At 47.1% G+C, this 21,401-nt stretch overlaps 1 protein-coding gene across 1 annotated transcript in view; it reads right to left on the reverse strand.

Annotated features, from left to right (window-relative positions):
- LOC147701912 (cytosolic phospholipase A2 gamma-like) overlaps positions 1-21,401 on the reverse strand; it is a 956,977-nt gene that overhangs the window by 259,746 nt on the left and 675,830 nt on the right. The window contains exon 11 of the mRNA XM_086930542.1: positions 17,513-17,590. Coding sequence (XP_086786668.1) covers positions 17,513-17,590 — 78 coding nt within the window. The remainder of the gene's footprint in view (positions 1-17,512; positions 17,591-21,401) is intronic.

Here is a 21,401-nt window from a genome sequence, read left to right on the forward strand (position 1 = left end):
CGAAATCCTGATTGATGAGGATGGAGAATGTTATTCTTCTCCAAAAAATTAGTCAGTTGGTTATTGACAAATTTTTCGGTCAGTTTGAACAGGACAGGTAGCCAGGAAATAGGTCGCAGGTTAGACAGGGTAGTAGGGTCGGCCAGTGCTTTTTTTTGGAGTGGTTTGACGGCTGCCAGCTTCCAATTATTGGGGATGTTTGCCGTGGCTAGAGAGGAATTAATAATCCTGTTGATTGTAGGATTAACCAGCTCAACCAGAGTATGCAACACCGGGGGGGGGGGACAAGGATCGAAAGGGGAACCCGATTTACAAGCCAGGATAGCTTTAGAGGTATCCTCAAGGGACGCTGGGGCAAACTCCTCAAAGCAGGGGGAAGTCGTCACTTCGCTACATTGCTCAGTTTCCGCAGTTGTTATTTCTCCTGAAGGAAAGGTATTTACAATGGCAAGAATCTTGTTGTCGAAATAGTAGGATATCGCATTACAGAGATCCTGGTATGGTGGAATCTCCTGCGATAAAGCTGAAGGATTCATAAAATCCTTAGCAATCTTAAAGATTGCTTTTTGTTCCTGACCTGCTATGGACAAGGCCTGTAAATAGTAGGTTTTTTTTGCGGATTTTATTTCTGCATGATATTTTCGTCTTGCTACTATGTAGATATTACGTGCGGTGGTGTCATAATTTCGACGCCATCTTCGTTCTAATACTCTGACCTTACCTAGTTCAAGTTTCAGAGTCATTGAGAACCAAGGGGCACTCTTTTTAATCCTGCTAGTTTTAGAATTGTTATTTCTAAGCAGACTTAGCAGAGATCCTGCTCTGGCAATCCAATCGCAGAAACTCTGATTATCTACTGAGGTAGAGTCAGTTAGAACTGGTAGATTGTCTTTAAGTTTGTTCATTACATCAGGTCTATTGGTTAAAGATTTCCAATCTGGGGTAGATTTAATTTGGACTTTATTTATCCGAGTTGTAGGGTTAGTGATGGATTTCGAATTCCATCCAATATTAAAAGGAATAAAATAATGATCCGTCCATATCTGAGGACTGGGAGGTTTAACTCTCAGATTAGGATAATTGGAACATATGCAGTCCAATAGGTGTCCTGTCTGATGGGTGGGCTCATGGTTCAGAAGTGAGAGTCCTAGTACTTCCATAATTTCCATAAAACAGCCTACTCCAGGGTCATTAGTGGGAGAATCTGAGCGCTAATTCACTCAGAGCGTCACCTACTGTTTCTAAGAACTTCGAGGATGGACCCGGAGGACTGTAGATGAGGGCCCCAGAGAAGACAAAGGTGTCATGAATCTCCAATGAAAATGCCAGGGCTTCTGCTTCTTTAATCTCCGGCAGTTCTTGGGATGAACACTTAATAGTGTTCCGGTAGATGTTTCACCCTCGCATCAACCAAAAGCCCAACTTCTCACAGTCGTATTGTAATTGGTATTCACAATAGGATTGTTTTTATTTTATTTTGGCCCATTGTCGGCACTACATAAAGTTACAAAAATAGCAACATGAATAAAATAAAAACTCGAATAGACTCATTTTCTTCCCATTTTAACCAATTCTACAATGATCAGCTAGCGTTCTGAAAAATACAAAATGTTCAATCCTTCCAGTCTTTGGATTTAGAATTCAATTATTCTTAGGCACTTGTTCTAGGTATGTTGAATTTAACTCTAGAATTAGAATTCTTAAAGCTAGGTACACTTTGCATCTGTAGCTATTCATCATTGCTTCCAGAAATCTATCTATCTAGATTTGTGTATAATAAAGAGAAATAATGGAAAATTTAGTTAGGGCACATGTTTAAACCCCAGAGCAGCAGCGGCTCATCCGTAGGGACTAGCCGCTATATCCCTTCCCTTTTTCCCAAGAAGTCATTTGTGTGTCAGGCTGAATAAAGGTCAGCTTGCAGACACCCTTTTTTCAAGTCAGGGAGCCTGCAGCTGGACAGATGCAAAATGTGCATGTTCCTGGCTGCCTGAGCTGCACCTTTGCGGGCTGAGGATTTCAGCTGTCTTGTGGGCGTGACCTCTTCAGCATGACAAAAGTGCCTCGAGGCCCTTACCCCCCATAGCATCACCCATTGCATCAGACCTGCGCAATTCAATGTTAAGCCCTGTCGCAGACTTGTTGCAGATGGGGACAGAGGTTTTGATGACCCCATCCCACTCTTTGACGAGGTTGGGACTGCTGCCTGACCTCATTAGCTAAGGCAGCAGTGTCAACCCTACTGGCACCTCCAAGACCTAGGACTGAAGGCTCCCCTTAATGGCTGACCTAATGTCAGCCAATGAGAGAAGCTGGCAGCCGCCTTCCTCCTGGTACCTCCGAGACTTTCTTCTCGGAGATCTCCATGTAAGAGAAGTTTTTTTTAATGTTTGGTGTATGTGTGCATGTATGTATGAGTTTATGTGTGTTTGTTAGCGAGTGTTGTGAAATGGTGTGTGTGTGTGTGAATGCATTGATGTGAGTGATGTGTATAAATGCTTGTGTGCCTCACCTCCCTGGTAAAATGACCAGCTGACACTGCTCCAGAGCAGCAAATGCAACTTAGTATACAACTGAAGAAACTTTCTCTTTGAACTAAGGTTCCACCATTCCTGACTTGTAAATACTATCATTGAACACTTTGACTCTGACTCTAAATGGCACAGTACTCAGTTGACAGTAAAATCAGGCAAGTAAAATGACCCTTAGTACAATGCAGTTAGAAATAGAACCCCATGTATTGCGAAATTACAGTGTGGGTCTGATTATTCCATTTGTAATCCACATGGGATTCAACATTGCATGGCTTTTTGCCGCATTCATTTACCTCTTGCTGTGAGCTGGTAATAAATGAATGCACAGACGTATGAGTGGAGTGTGGGGTTATGGGAAAGGATTGGGAAGAAGTAGAAGAGGGATGGAATTCAAACAAGGCTTTCTTCTAGTATTTTATCCTTCCCCATAAGAAAAAAACCCAACAAGAGGCTTGACTGTTGCTGCAGCCAAGGCCTGTTCTATTTTTCCAGACAGAATTACTAGCTAGAAAATGGGGTCAGATTATCCCACCCCTGTTAAAACAGGGTGAGGAAAAACCGAACCACTATTAATTAGGTGCAGTGACATTAACAGATCAAAACATGCATTAATTTTGCTCAGCCTAACTTGTAATCAGGCCCCATTTCCAACAAGTATCTGATGGATTTAAGCGAAGCGCTTAGCCAGAAGGGCAGTACTGCCTTTCAGCCCTGATGTCTTCTCACTGGTATCCCCTTACCTATTTTAACTTTTGCTACATCTTTATTGTAAAAATGTCAGTGACAAATATTAATGGCATCAAGTCCCAGTGACGTTCTATATGGGCTATTGACAGTTTTTCCCTGAATTCCGCTCTTAGTTATTTCTTTTAAGCTTTAAATCATTAACCCAGCACGTTCATATTTGCAATACTCTTCTTTATCTGTTATAGTTCCTTCTTTCTTCTTGGCTCTTTGTGTGCCTTGCTAGTATTGCAGACGTGTGGTGGGGAAATCCCAGAAGGTCCATTTGCTTGGACATCTTGGGTAGCTGTTGCCAGATACATCAATCGACCCTCTCCTATGGTCATTCTGCTTTTGGTTGTTTCTGCTTCTGCAACAGACTTTGACAAATACTTTCTTCTGTGGCCTTGATTCTGTCCACCTCCCTTAGTAGTAGTTGTTTATGTTTAAAATCATAAATAAACAACTCAGAAACTCAGTGGATATCTAGAAATAAAATGTGGTGGGTCACTGTATTAAAATGCATTATGTATCTTGAAGAAGACCCCATCCATCTTCCCCACTTGGGTAGTATCAAAGACGCCACAGGTCTAATGACAGCTTCGGGTGAGGGATTAGAAGTAGTTCCTCATCACCTACCACACATGCCTAAAGCCCCTGAGTCTGCAGCCAAGTTTGGATCTCAGCACAGCCTGCAGATCCAGAGGTCCTCTTGCCAAAACTGGTATCCTTTCTCATGGGTATTAACTCCTCTGCTCTTAAACCCAGTACCTGTCCAAATGTGTGGACCCCTAACCCAGTTCTTGTATCATTTTAAGTGGTTTGGGATTCATATTTGGAGGACACAGCTCTGAAGTTCCCCAGTTCCACTTCTCACTGACATCATCTCTTCAGCATGTCACTCAATCTCCTTGGATGCCTCCATTTTGCACTTCTGCTGGTGTGAATTTCTTCATCAGGCTAGTTCTCTCCTCAGTAGGTCAAATATTGAAGGACATTTTATGCACAGATGGCAAGGAAGCAGTCCACAAAGCAGTTACCGGTGGGGAACTCTAGAAAGCCATAACAGCTTACCTTGAAGTAATGGACATATTCCCCTTTATTTCCGAAGGCCAAACAACATATTAGCCTGCCTTCAGTGAATTCCTTGACCTTCACCTCTCAAACAATAGTACAAATTGCAATGAAAATTGGGGGCGCTAGGTGGCGCCAGACCAAGATGGCCACACTTCAGTGAGGCTCCGGCCCGTCTGAGCGCTATAATATCCTTTATGCCATCCTAATGCGTACCTAACTGGCTCCTAGCATCACCAATGGATCCCTGAAAAGGAGAGGAGTCTTCCGACACTACACAGGCCGCTCTACCTGCTGCTGTGGCCGAGATAACCCTGCATCAACTCGCCCGCGGCCTGTGACCTGCTCCTTGGAGGCCCTGGACCCGGCTGAAATTTCCACGCTAGGATGGGGACTGGGGCCTACCGGGGCGAGACGGTCCGTCTACACACAGCCGACCCCAATGACCGCATTCCTGGCGTTGCAAGCCCTGAGCCTGGTTTGCACCCAAGATCGACGGTGCAGCTGCGCACCCCCCCCCCCCCGGACTGCGTGGGGACAGCCTGCTCGCCGCGGCCTTCCGCCCGGCCGCGAACAATAACGGAGGCCGGGGCCTGGGGTCTAGATTTTGCCTGCCTACTGCCGGCAAGGTCACCGGCGTCGAAACCACACGGCTTGCCCTGCTTTGCCCTGTACTTCTCACGGCCTCCAACTGAGTCACTCCTATACTCATACAAGACTATAATTGCTGACCGATGTTGGGAGCGTGAAGATCCTTGCTCCTGCCGCACCAGTATACCTCCCTCGCTGGTTGGTGCCTTAATCGAGGTACGTGCTGACCCCCCTCGGTGGCGCAGTACATTGCCCAGATTCCAGAGCCAGCTCCCCATTACGACTGGCGCCCCTATAAATACTGGCTCAGCTGGCGCACCCCTGCTGGTCCCCAGTTCCTGATCACCTGGAGAGCTACTGACTGTGAGATAGTTTATTAAAGGCAACGACAATAACACGATTTCCCGCTGAAGGCTGCAAGCAAGTTGGGACCGCCCGGAGTACTTTGGGTCCGCTCTGTGCGGGAGGGTGGATGACTCTGTGGCCCCTTTCCCGCCCTGACCTCCATTTTGTGAACTCCTTCCTCTAGCACAGCTCCAAACCCAGCATTCCATCCCAGAGACGCCACTCTTGCGCACCGCCTCATCTGTGACCACACTGAGCCACTCTGGAGCCTTCATTGAATTGACACTCTGCTAATCCTAGCCTAGCTTTGCCAACACCGGTCCCCAGTCTCTTATAAAGTTGCGTACACCAGGCGTCAGCTTCGCCTCCCCCTCACCTGCAAACCATTATCCTGCGGCACAAAATTGGGGCGAAATGCTGCCAAACTACCATTCGAATCCAAGAAGGCCCCTGGGACCCAAATTGCTGACCACGCAACTTCCGGAGCGGAGGCCCCACCAGAAGAAGACTGGAAATGACTTCTACTGGCGATGAAACAAACCCTGACGTCCATTGACTCTAAAATAGATGCGCTAAATACTAGAATGGACACTGTAGTAGCGAAACTGGGCCAGCATGATACCCGCTTGAAGGAAGCAGAGAGCAGACTATCTGACCTTGAAGACGCCGCAACAACTAGTGGGCGCCAGGTCACGCAGATGGTCAAGCCACTCAAAATAATAGCTGACAAGAACGAGGATTTGGAGGCACATTCAAAAAGGAACAACGTGCGCGTCTTGGGCCTTGCGGAGACAACCAACACGGGGCGTATGGAGGACTTCATAGAAAAGCTGGTTTCTGATCTATTTGGCAGGGATTCCTTCTCAACGCACCTCACTGTCGAAAGAGCGCATCGATCTCTGGTGGCCCGTCCCCCTCCTGGTGCAGAACCCCGGCCCCTCATCGCTCGTTTCCTGAATTACCGGGACAGGGACACGGTACTCCGCCTAGCTCGTGAAAAACGTCAAATACCATATGAAAACACAATGCTGGCATTTTACCCGGATTTTACCCCTACGGTGCAGGAGGCGAGACGTAAATTCACTGGCGTGAAGAAGAAACTGCAGTCCCTGGAAATCCCCTAAGATGCTTTATCCGGCAAAAACTTAAGATCACTCATCGTGGGAAGCAACATTTTTTCACACGTCCGCAGCAGGCTGAAGAATATCTGAAACAACACAAAAAGGCATCCTCCAAAGAGTACGACTCCGACAGCAGTTCCAGATCGAACTCTCCTCTCTCCCGGCAGGACTAATTCATGCAGCGCCTGCATCTTCCGATGGTCCCTCTCATCAGATTGTTATAAAGCCGATAGACGCACTGCATTGGTGATGTACAATACTGTTTTTCCTTTTTGTCGAAGTATGCTCTGTTTATATTGCTCGGACAGTCATCTCTGTCCCACAATTGATTACCCAGCTTACCGCTGGGACGTCAGTGAGTGAAAGTAGGGAGATGTATGGGCTGGTCTGGAGCCCCTAGCGGTTCCTCTCCCCCCCTTCAAGGGCGAACCCCCTTCTTCCCCCCTCTTTAAGCTTTGGGGTGATGTGCTGTTTCAAGCAAGAGTTTATCTTTTTGGGAGGGTACTTTATGCCCGGCAAGTTGGGGATGCCAGTGTGGGTCTGAGGTAACACTGCTGGGCTAAACGCACTAAAGTATGTTGTAGATGTTATAACATTCACGCCACCTACGGGGTCTAACACAGGGTCTTTGTTGACTTTTTTTTAACAGACAACGCAAACATCCTGAAAAAGTGAATTGTAACAAGTATGAGCGTGGGGTCCCTAAATGAGAAGAAGTCTTTACAGTCGATTAAGCTGACCAGAAAACGTAGACAGATATTGGGGTACCTGGAAAGGCAGGGAATAGCCATTGCTCTCCTCCAGGAGATGCATCTAGCACCCAGCAACACCACACAATTTGCGTCCCGTTGGGCCACCAGCCGTACGTTTTCTTCCTACTCTAATTATTCTAGAGGTGTCACTATCTTAATTAAACATGGGGTAGAGTTCATTCCTAAGGGTGTAGACACTGATACTGAAGGTAGATTTTGTATGGTGTGGGGACGACTGCATTCATATGAAATGTTGTTTGCCAATTATTAAGGCCCCAATGTCGATAACCCCAATGCTTTGCTTATATTGTGGGGGAAGATACGGACACTGGGAATTACATATATTATATGGAGGGGCGATTTTAATACCGCGTTAATGCCCCTCATGGACAGGTCATGGCCCCTCTCAACACACTACAGAACCACGCAAAGAACGCTCTGCGACATAGTGGACGAAAATGGGCTGATAGACGCTTGGCCGCACGTCCACCCTATTTTAAAGGAAGGCACACACTACTCAGGCATACACTCTTCCTGGGCACACTTGGACTATGTCTTTGTCACGGCAGGAATGGCCCCTTGGCTTAAAAATGCATCCCATCTAGCCCGCACCTACTCAGATCACTCCCCAGTACTGTTAGAACTCCATGTCCCCTTGGATTGCTCCCCTTATTTGGGCTGGCAACTGAATCCCGCTCACCTTAGGGACACGGCGTTCAGGACTGAAATGGAGCAGGATATCCGTAACCTTTTTGAGCGCAACTTTTCTTTCGTCTCTAGCAACACAACGGTATGGGAGGCGTTTAAGGTCACGGTTCGGGGTCGTTGCATCGCCAAGTGGGGTGGGATTTTGAAATCACTACGGGATGACTTACAAAAAATGGAGAAAGAGTTGCGTGTACTTGAGGGTAACATCGCTCGAAGTCCAGGCGACAAAACGGTTCAAGCCCGAATGCGAGAGAAACTAACTGACTATACGACGGTTGCAGATAGGGAATGCAAATTTTTGGGGAAGCCCCATGTTGAACGCATTTATGGGGAGGGTGACAGACCTGGGAGAGCGCTGGCTAACTCGTTCGACCACCTAAATTTTTCAATTACATTACTGAAATCCACGACGCTCAAGGTACAATATGCAGGAATCTCCCTGATCAACTCCGAATTTTTCAGGAACACTATCGGACCCTTTACTCCTCTCATAGAACAGAACAGCTTGACTTGTCCACCTATTTTGAAGATGTCGCATTGACTTGGGTGGGAGATACCCAACAAAAATTCCTACACTTAGAATTGGAATTGGATGAAATCACGAAGGCAATCATGGCTATGCGATCTGGCAAGGCCCCTGGGTCCGACGGTCTCCCGATCGATTTTTATAAAACCTATACTCCCATATTAGCTCCTATCTTAAAACAGATATTTTATGCGGCGCTAGAAGAGGGCAGCCTCCCTCGCACTATGCGTGAGGCACTCATAACTTCCCTTCTCAAACCCGGCATGCCTCCTACCCACTGCGACTCCTACCGCCCATTGTCGTTACTGAATTGTGACACCAAGATCTTGGCGAAAGTATTGGCAATGCGCCTCAACCTCCTCATGGAGCGCTTGGTCCTACCAGATCAAGCAGGGTTTGTCTCTAATCGTGCAACCTCCCACAATCTGCGCACCCTCCATGCGGTACTACAAGACATTGACCCACATTGCGAGGCTGTGGTGGTATTTCTAGATGCCGCCAAAGCCTTTGATTCGCTTGAATGGGACTACTTATTTGGCACTTTGCAGTACATGGGGATGAACTTTAGTTGTATAGAATGGGTGAAGTTGCTATATCATCAACCAATAGCAACTGTGCTGCTCAATGGCACCAGGTCCACCCCCTTTAATATTCAGAGAGGGACTCGCCAGGGATGCCCCCTTTCCCCTATTCTCTTCACGATCGCTATTGAGCCCCTAGCTGCGAAACTCCGTCAGAGGCAAAACCATCGTACTCTCATTTACCCCAACACACAACTGCTTGTCTCGCTTTACGCGGACGATATGACGCTATATATTAAAAAAAACAGGACAACTTAAATCCAGCGTTACGTGAAATTACTAAGTTTGGTGGCCTGGCCGGACTGCAAATAAATTGGGCTAAATCCGCAGTATTCCTGCTGACTGACAACACTCACCCTCACCAGCTTGACTTCCCCTTAATATGGGAGACGGACAAATTAAAACACCTGGGCGTTCGAATTACCAGACATAAGGATACCATGCTGAGGTCTAACTACGGTATGGCGATTGATAAGATAACAGACAGCATTACTAGGTGGCTGCGCCTCCCACTCTCAATGGCAGAAATCATTGCTCTCATCAAAATGGTGATACTGCCCAAACTATTGTACCTCTTTGTCAATATACCATACGACCCAGGAAGATTCTTCTTCAGCTCACTAAAGACGCAACTGACAAGACTGATCTGCGAGGGAAAGCAGGCATGATTTAGCCTTGACACACTCTTGCTGCCGTTTCATCAGGGGGGATTTGAGGTCCCCAACTTAGAAAGGTACTACTATTGCGCCCGAGCACACTTCGCTGTCTACTGGTTCCACCCGCCACCGAACATGGCTCACTTGGCTGTAGAGGACGGACATATGGCCCCACTGGTTAAGACAGGGTACATATACACACACGGGGCACAGGGCATCTGATTCATCCACGGTGGACTGCACAGCTAGGGCCTGGCGTAGCATAGCTTACGCCATGGATACCACGTTCTTTTACTCCCACAGGGCACCCTTAGCAAATGACCCCCGCCTGATGGTCACTTGTGAAGTGATTTGTCGGAAACTACTTACAGAATTGGGGCATCGACATTGGGGCATATGAAGAGTAGATTCCGAACCGTGGAGCAATTCTTTGGGGAGCGACTACCCTCTGTGATGGACACCTTTTTGTATACTCGCATTAGGCAGGGAGTTCGAGCGATTACTCCCTCTTTCCTAGAAGGACCGGAAATCTTTGTGCCACTGCATGCCATACTACAAGCTGAACCTCCACGCCATATTATATCACTACTTTATAAACACGTACAGAATACCCAAATAGCTGCCCCACTAAAGATCCGCCTGGAATGGGATAAAAACCTAGCTACACCTCTTACAGGCGAGCAATGGGAGATTAGCTGCACACAAACTAACACTATTACAGGCAACAACAGACGATGCTTGATACATTACAAATTCCTACATCGAGTGTATCACACACCTGCTAGGTTGCATACATTTCATGTAAGGGAGACTGACTGTTGCACACGCTGTGGGGCAGCAGGGGTAGATTTCATTCATTTAGCTTGGGCCTGCCCTCAAGTTGCTAATTATTGGACAGTGTTTTTCCAGGCCTATCTGATATGCTGGACGTAGACATCACCCCCTGCTTAATGAAAGCATTATTAGGTTTTTTTTCAACCAGTAATTACAGAGCATAAAAAGTTTCTTGCAATAAGTCTACTTCTGGCGAAAAGATTGGTTGCATGCAGGTGGGGTCGGGGCCCGCCCCCAAGTTTAAATGCTGGATTCTAACCATGTCCACTTGGCAAGAACAGTTGAATAAATATGCTGAGTTGCTTCCTCTGAGGTCGAGACCGAAAGATATTTTGGGGCCACTGTCATCCTATCTTCTTCGACAGCAGTCAGAAGATGAAGTGGAGCCTGGGAGGTTGGACACTATTAATGAAGACATTTAGATTCCCAATGTCTGACATTACATTATAGCAGTCTGTCAGGATACACCAGTCATACCTCCACACGTGGAGTAGTCAGAAGCGTCTAAAATACTATACACCTGGGTCGGATTACAGGGTTTCCTAACGACAACTTGCACTGTAATACCTCCACAGGAACTGTGATGGGACATCTTTTGATTGTGGGCCTTGTCATATTTTTCTCATGGACTCTGTTATGGACTATGTGATCTATGATTATTATAGACAGTGTTATTTCGCTTATTCCGATATGTGTAATGCTCAGTAGGGGGGAAGGTGGGAAAATGTTTTCTGTTTATAAAATACGTTCCTCTTTATCAAAGTGAAATGCTATGCATGGGAAGACGCTAATAACATGGGTTTCTCTGCTGACCTGCTGGGAGTACTGATCCGGTTTTCCTTTCCTGTTGCCGGCCGCTGCGCCACACCACGCCTCGCGGCCCCTGCTCCGCGGGAGCCGCTCGGAGGCGAAAGTCACTGGTTGTGACTTGGTCACCGGGTCCCTGAAAGTGCATTGGAGCACCAACGCGGCCACATTGACAGCGGATCTTCGCACTGAGGCTTGAGGCGGGACTGCGAGGACCAGCGTGCTGAGCGGCGCTCATCGGCCGCAGCTGGTCCTCTTCCCGCCCCCTCCACCTGCCCTTCCCCTTGATAAACTGAGTCAGGAACGCGTACACGGGACGCGCGCGGGGCTAAGGCCGGGGCGAAGACCGGGCAAAGAGCGGGCCGTTCTAGGCCGTTAGAGACTGGACTGGGCCACCCCATTTGATTCCTCATCCTCACTCTCTTTGCACGCTCTCCATTTTGCATCCACTATGGCAACCCGCGAGTTTAGAGACAGAGCGGCCAAATCTAAACTAAAAAATGGTACCTTGGGCGATTTTATCACCAGGACCCACACTGCCATCGATAATGAAATAACTAAGATGCAACACAGGGTCTCATTAGAACTCGAAGCTGCTAGAAGACTGTCAGTCGAGTTAACTGCCGCCAAAAAATCCTCTCTAGGTCCTATTGCTTGGGCAAAAACACCAGAGCGCCCGCCCGGCTCTACACCCACCCTGATTGTCACAAATGCCGTTATCCATGTAGGACAAGCAGATAGTATATCTTCCCCACAGGGGGGATCCCCACAAAACTCCACTCCCTCTCCAAAATCTCATCTGGGCGCAATTGTAGAAAAAAAGAAGGGAACTGAGGAGGGTCTACCCTCCAAAGCCGAAACCATCCCCGCTTCACAAGAAAAAGGTGGTAGTTCACCTAAATCACAAAACCGCCCACACAACAAAAGGAAGCGCAACCGCACCTCGGCGTACTCAAGGAAAAAGGCCAAAGTGGCCAAGGGGCAGTTACCAACAAAGGCACCTCCCCTTGCTACGCTGCCAGTAACTAAATCCTCACCCCTGGAAACGTGCCTAGAAAATACTCCCTCGCACACAGTAGTCATCCAAGAAAACAATGACCTCATCATAGAAAGTGACACTGTAGGAACCCCGCTCTGTACCATTAAAGGGAAGGATGTTGAATTTCTCACTGTTGTTTGGGAAACACTTAAAAAACTACTTTCCCCACTAGAAAAGAGATTCACACACATAGAAACACAGCTACTGGAAATAGAAAAAAGCATACTAAATTTGGCAACTATCACCATGCAGAATCCTAAATTAATATGCTCAAATGGACCCCCGCCGCCAGCAGAACCTCCTGGTCTTATGACTCAAGTTGCTGCGAACCCGCGGGCCCCTCCCAAGGTCAAGTCCCTGGGAACCACCAATGCACCTCCGCCTTCCTACCCTGCTGCAACCTCTTCTTCTGCTAGTCTTACCGTTACCCCCAAGGTCAAACCAACACCCAAACCCCGAACCAAGGTAGAAACCCATAATCCTCCTAGTAGGGCAATGTCAAATACCATGCAATCGGGGGATGTATCTCTCCTGCCGCCACCCTTAGCTACATCTGGCCAAAGAGCACCTGCCTCGACTGACCACCTCAATCCGAGGCAAAATGGCCAGAATACAAACCCTCTAATATCGCAGAGAGCCAGCACCAGCTTTATACGATCAAGGGGATTCGTAGATCTTCCCCCTGAGGTTAGCCCCTATGTTGTGGTGCTGACCGGGGTAACCGAATTGACGTACAACCAGCAGGAAAACTTTGCTTCCTTAAAGAATAAAGTGATCCACTGGTTAGACGCCAATAAACCAATACCCAACCACCTAAGGAGTAAAATCCTTATGGTACGGAGGGTACTCTGGGTAGGGACCACACAAAAGTCCACCTGCGGCGACTGTGTGATTGTCTCCTTCGAGGATCCGAACACTGCTCACGCTATTTACTCATGGATCAACCATAGTTCAACCGCATCAATAATAGCAAGACCACTAACTTTTTTCTATCCACCATGTCCCCTTCCAGCTCAGGGGGGAATTGGAGTAGGATCCCGGTGAGGAACCACACATGGGGAGTACAAAGCAACTGTTGGGCAGACACACTTGGAGGATGGAACGGGGTCCCGATGTCCAATAGATATGGGTGTCTTGAGGAAGTGGACTGACTCCTACACTCGACAACCACCGTATCCCCTTCACCCACCCCAAACAGCGCCCACACACAGTCTATGGGCGACGTATTAACCAACAGTGTATCAAATTCACACATGGGCGGTCAATCTTTTCCACCAACACCAGCCCATATAATGGCTAACGATCTCAGAGTAGGGGTAGGTAGGCAAGTCACATGCTCATCCAAGGGTGTAACTACTGATTCCCACCTGAGGTTGGAACATAATCCCCCCGTCTCAAATAGCCTCAAATTAAATAGTGCTCCATTGGACGCCCCCCCACTCAACCAATGTGGAAAACCTGTAGCACAAGAGTGCGCCATGATATCAGATACTAGTAGCACACCAGAGGCCCCGGGTATAATTTCCATTCTATCCTGGAATGTGGCAGGGCTAGCCAATAAAGTAGATACCCCTGACTGGACTGACCTAGTAGAGGGCTATGACATATGTCTCTTACAAGAGACATGGGCTAGAGAACGATTCACCCGCCAGGGATTCGCTATCTTTAATATTGAAGCGAAATGGGGAGGAAAGGGCCGACCCTCAGGAGGACTTTCGACCTGGGTTGGGTCCCATTTGGGCTGCAGGGCCACACATCTGGAAACCAACTCTTGCGACTTCCAGTGTGTTTCCCTTGATTGGCCTTGCGGAGGAAAGCTCATATTGATTAACATATACTCAAGGCCAGTGGGGGTTGCAGCAACTTCGGGTCCAGTGGAAGATTTAGCACAGTTCCTCGACACACATAATTTTTCCTCCCCTTTAATCATAGGTGGAGACTTTAATCAGCAATATGAACCACTTCCTGACTACCTGGAGGGCATATCTAGTGAGGAGGATGACCTATGGGACATTCCTACCCTGACAGATCCAGTGACCAGGGCATAGTCCCCTCTTGCTTCCCAGATAATGTCCCTCACTCTCAGCCACTCGCTGAGGGCGTGTAATGGTCGGACCGAGGGAGATATCCCGCCAAAAAATACCTTTAATAGACCGGGCTATGAGTCACGGATTGATTATATAATGGTACCAACCAGGGATTGGAGGAGGGTGAAAGACTTCAAAGTTATCCCCAGATTTGATAGTGATCACAACCTGCTCTCACTAAAATTCGAGATCCTTGGTCGGCAAACAGATAAGGTAGACATTAATGCACCATCACAGGCCGACCTTGTATTATCCAGCAATAGGCGGAGAATCAAATGGGCCAAACTGCTGGAAAACCATAACAACATTGAGAGACTCTATGCACTAGTCGTCCCCACCCTGGAAAAAGTAGAGCGCTGTATGACCAATTCAGCCAGCGAATCCGAGACCAATATCACAGGTAGGTTGGGTACTCAGGCACAATTGTCTGTTCTTGGTAACATCCACTCTGAGTTATGTACCAATCTTGCAGAGGTACTGAATCCAGTAGTCAGGTCTCACAAGTCCAAACAGAGAAGGGGGACCTGGTTCAATGCCTCTTGCAGGGAAGCAAAAACCCTTCTATTGGAATCACTCAAAGCACGAGACACTTTAAACACAATTAGGGAGAGACGAGTAGCCTACAAATCCGCCCTCCACACTGCAAAAATAGATTGGGACGAGGAGAACTGGAAAAAATAACAGCTGCCCTCGCTTGTCGAGACTCACGGACCTTTTGGCAAATTGTTAGGCACGGCTCGGCCGAACCACTTGCAGCAGTCGAGGCCAACATAGCACCATCCGTCTGGGAGGAACATTTTAAAAATCTATACCAACCACATAGCAGTGATAGTGGGAAAAGTGAACTTGCAGGAGTCCTCCCCAAGATAAAAAATAGTGCAATTGCCATGGACGGTTTCAGCATAGAGGAAGTCACCCTGGCAATCTCCTCCCTGTCTCCAGGTAAGGCGCCGGGCCTAGACGGGCTTCCAGGCGATCTGTACAAGCACGAACCTAAAGTCTGGGCTCCCTATCTTGGGGTGCTATTTAATTCCATTCTGAAAGGTCTGCCAATCCCTTCCTCCTGGCCAGGGGCAGAAATAGTGCCAATTTTCAAAAAGGGGTCCCCCCTCCTCCCGGCAAATTATAGGCCAATAAGCCTAATTGATGTATCCCAGAAACTTTTCTCCAAGCTTCTGTTAAATCGCCTACATGAGTGGATCAGGGACTCCAACATCCTTAGCCCCTTTCAAGCAGGCTTCAGGGAGAAGGTCTCCACTGTGGACCAGGTCTTTCGTCTCGTCCTCATATACTGGAAAACGGTGCAGTTGGAGGGTGGCAGCCTCTACACTGTATTTGTGGACCTGAGGGCAGCGTTCGACCTGGTCCCGAGGAACAAGCTGTGGGAGGTCCTTGACAAACTGGGGGTCCCAGAAGGTCTTTTGAATATGATAATCCGCCTCCACACCACTAACTTTGCCCAGGTTAGATGCGGCAGGATGGGTGAATTGTCTGAGAGGTTCCCCGTTGGCAGGGGGGTAAGGCAGGGTTGTGTGCTTGCACCAACCCTGTTCTGCCTCTATGTCAACGGGGTAATCACCCACCTAGCGGGTGTACCTAACTCTGACGCCCCAAAACTGGCCGCTGAGAGGGTCCCAGCCATCATGTTTGCCGACGAAACACTGCTATTATCTAAGTCGGCAAAAGGCATCCAGCGCATCCTTGACGGCTTTGTGGACTTCTGTGAGGCCCATGGATTAGAAATTAACGCCACCAAGACGAAATTCATGGTCCTCAACCCCCCACAGAAATTCCACTTTAGTCCAAGTATTGCACACACCAAGCTGGAAAGAGTAAAAACCTTCGAATACCTGGGAATTGTGCTAAATGACAAATTTACCTGGAGCTCACACCTGGAGAAAGCTGCACTTAAATTGACCCAGCATTCGGGAGGCATAATGAAGCTCTTGGCAAGCAACAAATCCTCAATTAGGCCCATTGGCCCTCCATTACAGATATACAAATCCCAGGCCAAGGGGGCTGTCATCTATGGATCTGAACTTTGGGGCCATGAAAAAACATCAATGCTGCTGAAGGTGGAAAATAAATTCATTCGTAACCTTGTTGGGCTACCACCGAGCACTCCCCTTGTCCCTCTCAGGATGGACTTAGGCCTATGCCCGCTTGATGAAGATCTGGCTCTACGCCCATTGGCCTTTTGGCGTAGACTATGAACAACTCCAGAATTGGCCAGTTACAGGGAAGGACTCCGGGAGGTTCTTGCTATTCCAGGTGCTGGAAAAATTAAATGGCTCAATTCCATCAAACTAGAATTGGAGGCCCTGGGTCTTTCAACAATGTGGTCTGACCCTCTGAACACGTGCCATATCCTCTCTAAAAAGGAACTAGCCAGGTCATACCGTGAAAGTAAACTTTCCCTGATACTTAACCACCAACATCTCGGGACCTTGACAGCTTCCTTTTTGTCCCACAAGGTGAACTACAACATGGAACAAACTCTGGATAAAATTTATCCCTCCTTACTGAGAAAATTATACCTCCAGTGGAGACATGGATCTCTCCCCATCAGAACTCTCACATCCAAATGGAGTCATGATCCAAGCAGCACCTGTCCAGCGTGCAGAATTTCGGACGAAAGTGAGCTCCACATCCTTTTTTTCTGTCCAGCTTATCGAGAGATCCGAAGGTACTGGATTGTTCCCCTATGCAGGAATCTGGGATTTAAGAGGTGTCTGGCCGCCTTTAGAGTCTTAAAAACTGACTTGTCGGACCATATTGTGTTCACTATGGCCAAGTACTTGGGCGCCCTCTGGTCTATCAGAAGGAAATGTCTTAAAATACAGACTTGAGTGCAGACTTGTTTTTAGCATGCAAGGATTTCTTTCTAGTGATGTTTTTATGAATTTGACAACTTGCTGTATAAACCATTTAAATGAATTGTTTTTATAAACGTCTTTTATGGTAAATTTTACCGAAATAAAGATACTTTGAAATTGAAATAACATGCATGACCATGTTGAAAAATGAAGCTCAAAGTAATTGCGTTGATGCACTGTGCTTGATATACAATAAAGGTTTTTGAAATAAAAAAACATTTTTAAAAATTGTAATGAGACTTAATTGAAGGGACATACCTCTAGGAAGAAGGATAGTTTCCAGTAATGGAGCTAACACATTGCCAGCTGGATCTTTCAGGATTTTCACAAGAAAGGCTTTGATAAAAGAAACAGATGTTATAAAATTAGTCAAAAACTGTGAATATTTATCACAACCAATTTAATCTTCAGTAGCCACCGCTACCCCTGATCTACAAGAAAAGGAACAGAAAATAAAGCAAAATAGAAAACCACTCTTAGCTATCTGAATGAGTTACAACTGTTTATTTGCATAATCAGTAAGGATAACCATTCCCACCACTCACATTTGGACATATGCTCAAACATCTTTGTGCATTTGAGGTGTAGGTGTTATACAGTATTTTGTTTCTTTAATCATATTAGGCCCTACATTTCCCATCACTGCTTCCTGTCATGTTGCTTCTTCAGGGTTTATGCCAATCTTGCCAAGAATATTGTCTGCTTATGGAAATTCTCAAACATAGGTTCAAAGTTGCCTAACACAAACACACCACACCAGCAACAGCTGTGATCCCTTTAAAGAAATCCGTTATTTCCCCTGCCTAGAAAGGTATCCCCATGCGCTGCTTTAGTTAGGAGAACCTAATTTTTTTCTCCTACTTCTACTAGCAACTCTATCATGCACTCTGTTCTCACAAATAATGTCATTTGCGATGCAATAAGTGTTGCTATCAATGCTATAATTTCACATGGAACAAGTAATATGCAAGGGTATAACCAGTGCATGGAGAAGGTGCGATTTATAGTTAATGTGATGTTACGAGTGACATGACAAGTGAGGTGACAACACGGTGTTCGGAGCTGCAAGAATTTTAGTAATTTGAATGTGTTGTGCAAATTAAAATATGTAGTATATGTTTACAATTTCTACAATTTGTGTGGTTTAGGTTTTTAAGTACATAAGGAATAAATAAAATTACAGTAATATAAAGGTGGTGTGTTAATTTTAAGTTGAAGGTATACATATAAATTTAGCATGTATAATGTTTGCGTAGTTTTGTATAAAAGAATAAATTAAATTTGCCTAACTGTAACAAATGTTTAACTGTTGTTTTTTTCATTGAATTAGATTTTAAAAAATGTATAAAAATGTGTTTCAAATCATTTTCAAATCTTGAAGTCTGGTGTCCTTAAGTGGATGTAAAACAGTGGTGGTGTAGAGTGGAATAGAGTGAAGTGACATAGGGTACAGTTGACTAAACTGTTATAGAGTGCAGTGGAGTGGACTAGAGTGGACATGTGTTGTAGAGTTTTGGAAAGTGCTGTAGCATGGAGCAGAGTTTTGTACAGTGTAGTGTAGGGGCATAGAGTGGAGTACTGTGCTGTATAGTTGCCCAGAGAGTCTTGTAGAGACGAGTTGCATAGAGTGGAATACAGTATGGGTGAGGGGAGGGGTGTAGAGCGGTGTGTTGTACAGTGTTGTAGAGAGGGGTTAAACATTGTGTAGTAAAATAGAGTGGAGTGGAGTGATGTGCAGTCACATAATGTGGATTAGCATATTATAGTTTAGAGTGTCACTGGAGTGGAGTAGAGTGGAGTGGCGTAGCGTATAGTGTAGTATAGTGCTTTACAGTGGAGTGTTGAGTGGTACAGTGAAGTGGACTGGTGTAACGTAGAGTTTCTCTTACTCTCTTGCCTCTTCTTTGTGCCCTGTTGGTCTCTCTTTTGTTTTTTTTCACTCTTTCCTTCTGCTCTCTCCTTTGTTTTTCACCCTTTCCCTCTTCTTGCTATTTCCTTTGTTTTACCCTATCCCTACTGGGCCACAGCCCCCCCCTCCAGTATGTCCTTCTAGCTCCTTCCTCCCACCTCCTAGCTGACCTGCCCTCCCCCTGCTCCCTACTTAATGGTGGCCTCTATGTGGCAAGAAGAGCAAGACCACTGACCTACTTAGTGGGCCTGCTCTCTCCCATGTAGCTCCACCACTAAGTTCTTCCCCCTGAGCTCTGTTGCAGGGTGTTTGAGGCCCTCCTCCACCCACAGGCTCCTGCATGGGGCTCATCCCTGGTGGTCCAATGGGAGGGCCCTCTGCTCCTCTATTTCTCTGACACTCTTGCCTCGTCTTTGAGCCTTTCTGCTCTCTAATTTTTCGCTCTTTCCCTCTGCTCTCTCCTTCTTTTTTCACTCTTTCCCTCTGCTCTCTCCTTTGTATTTCACCCTTTACCTCGTCTTGCTCTTACATTAGTTTTTCCCTGCTGCTGCTGCCCTGTCACTCCTTTCCCCTCCAGGGTGTCCTTTCCACTCCTGCCTCCCAGCTGACCTGCCCTCCACCAATCCCTACCTAATGGTGACCACTGCATGGCAAGAGGAGAAAGACCACTGACCTGGTCAGTGTGACTGCTGTCCCCCCACGCAGCTCCACCACTAATGTTGTCCCATGGGCCTCCATAGATCCGTTGCAGAATGTTGGAGGCCCTCCTCCACCCGCCTCATCCCTAGTGGTCCAGTGGAAGAGCACTCTGCTCTTCTACTGCTCTGCCTCTGTCTCCATGCCTCTTCTTTGTGCCCTTTGGCAGTGTCTAATTGTTCACTCTTTCCCTCTGCTTTCCCCTACATTTTACACTTTTTCCCTCGGCTCTCTCCCTCGTTTTTCACCCTTTCACTCTTCTTGCTCTTTCCTTCATTTTTGGCTGCCCCTGCTGCTCTCACCGCCCCTCCCCACTCCAGTGTGTCCTTCCCACTTCTGCCTCCCAGGATGACCAACCCTCAACCCGATTCCTATCAAATTGCAGCTGCAGTGCGGCCGTACCACTTGCACACCAAAGGTATGCAAAAGGCAGCCTGTCTGTCACTATCCTTGACCGAGCTCTCATTGCTGACCAACACCCACAGGCCTTTCTCCTGTCTACACTGCAGCTGCACCTTCACTCATCTCCGTACCCAGCAACATCTCCCAGCCTACTGGACATCTCCGATCACAAACCACTCAACTGCATCCTTCTCAATGTATGCTCCCTACAAAAGAATGAAATATAAATCTGGAACCTCTTAAACACCTGCTTTCCCAACGTTGCCTACCTCATGGAAACCTGAACCAACCCCAACTAGGCACCCAACATTGCTACAGCCTGTTCCCGACAGATAAAAGATCCTGCGTAAGGACCCCCATCCACTCAGGAGGAGGCATTATCATTGTTCACAAAAGCAACCTCTGCCTGACCTAAGGGAGTCCCAGACGACACAATGAACCTCATGGAGCAACTCCACTTCCAAATCTAGACCAACCCCAAACCGAATCTTTACCTTTACTAATGCCATCATCGTCTTTATTGCACCCAGAGTCCCTGCATCCACAGACTACATCCTACTTGGAGACCTAAACTTCCCCCTGGATAACCACGACTACCAAACCCCACCTCCCTCCTAGAGAACAACTCATGCGTAGGACTAAATCAACTAGTCACTGCTAACCCTGGGCCATGAACTCCACTCTGCTCATGGAGTTTGTGGAGTGTCCGTACTCCGCGTTATGCAGAACTCACAGAGATCCGCAAACACGCCCACGTAGCAGAGCCGAGTTTTTTTCCTCACTTGTGTTAATCAACATCAAGTTGGTGAGCGTGAACAAAGAAAATCAACCTCCCGGTGAGATTTCTCAATGCGGGGGGGTGGGGGCAGGTTTCTCATTGCGAGTGGTCACGTATGCTCACGACATCTCGCGTTGAGAAACTGCTAGTTCGCCTTGAGAAAGCCGCTGCTGGCGTACAAATCTACTTGAGGGGCAGAAAAATAAAGCTTGCCCTGTGCATGGAGCCGTTCACAATGATTGCACATTGTGGACAAACATCCGGCAATGTGCAATCACCGCAAACGTCATTTTCCTATCGTACTCCGCCACAAGCAGTGCTCTGCGTAGTGCGGCTGAGTTTTTTTTTCACTTCGGGGTGTT

This window comes from Lissotriton vulgaris, chromosome 7, assembly GCF_964263255.1.
Source record: "Lissotriton vulgaris chromosome 7, aLisVul1.2, whole genome shotgun sequence".
Classification (NCBI taxonomy): domain Eukaryota; kingdom Metazoa; phylum Chordata; class Amphibia; order Caudata; family Salamandridae; genus Lissotriton; species Lissotriton vulgaris.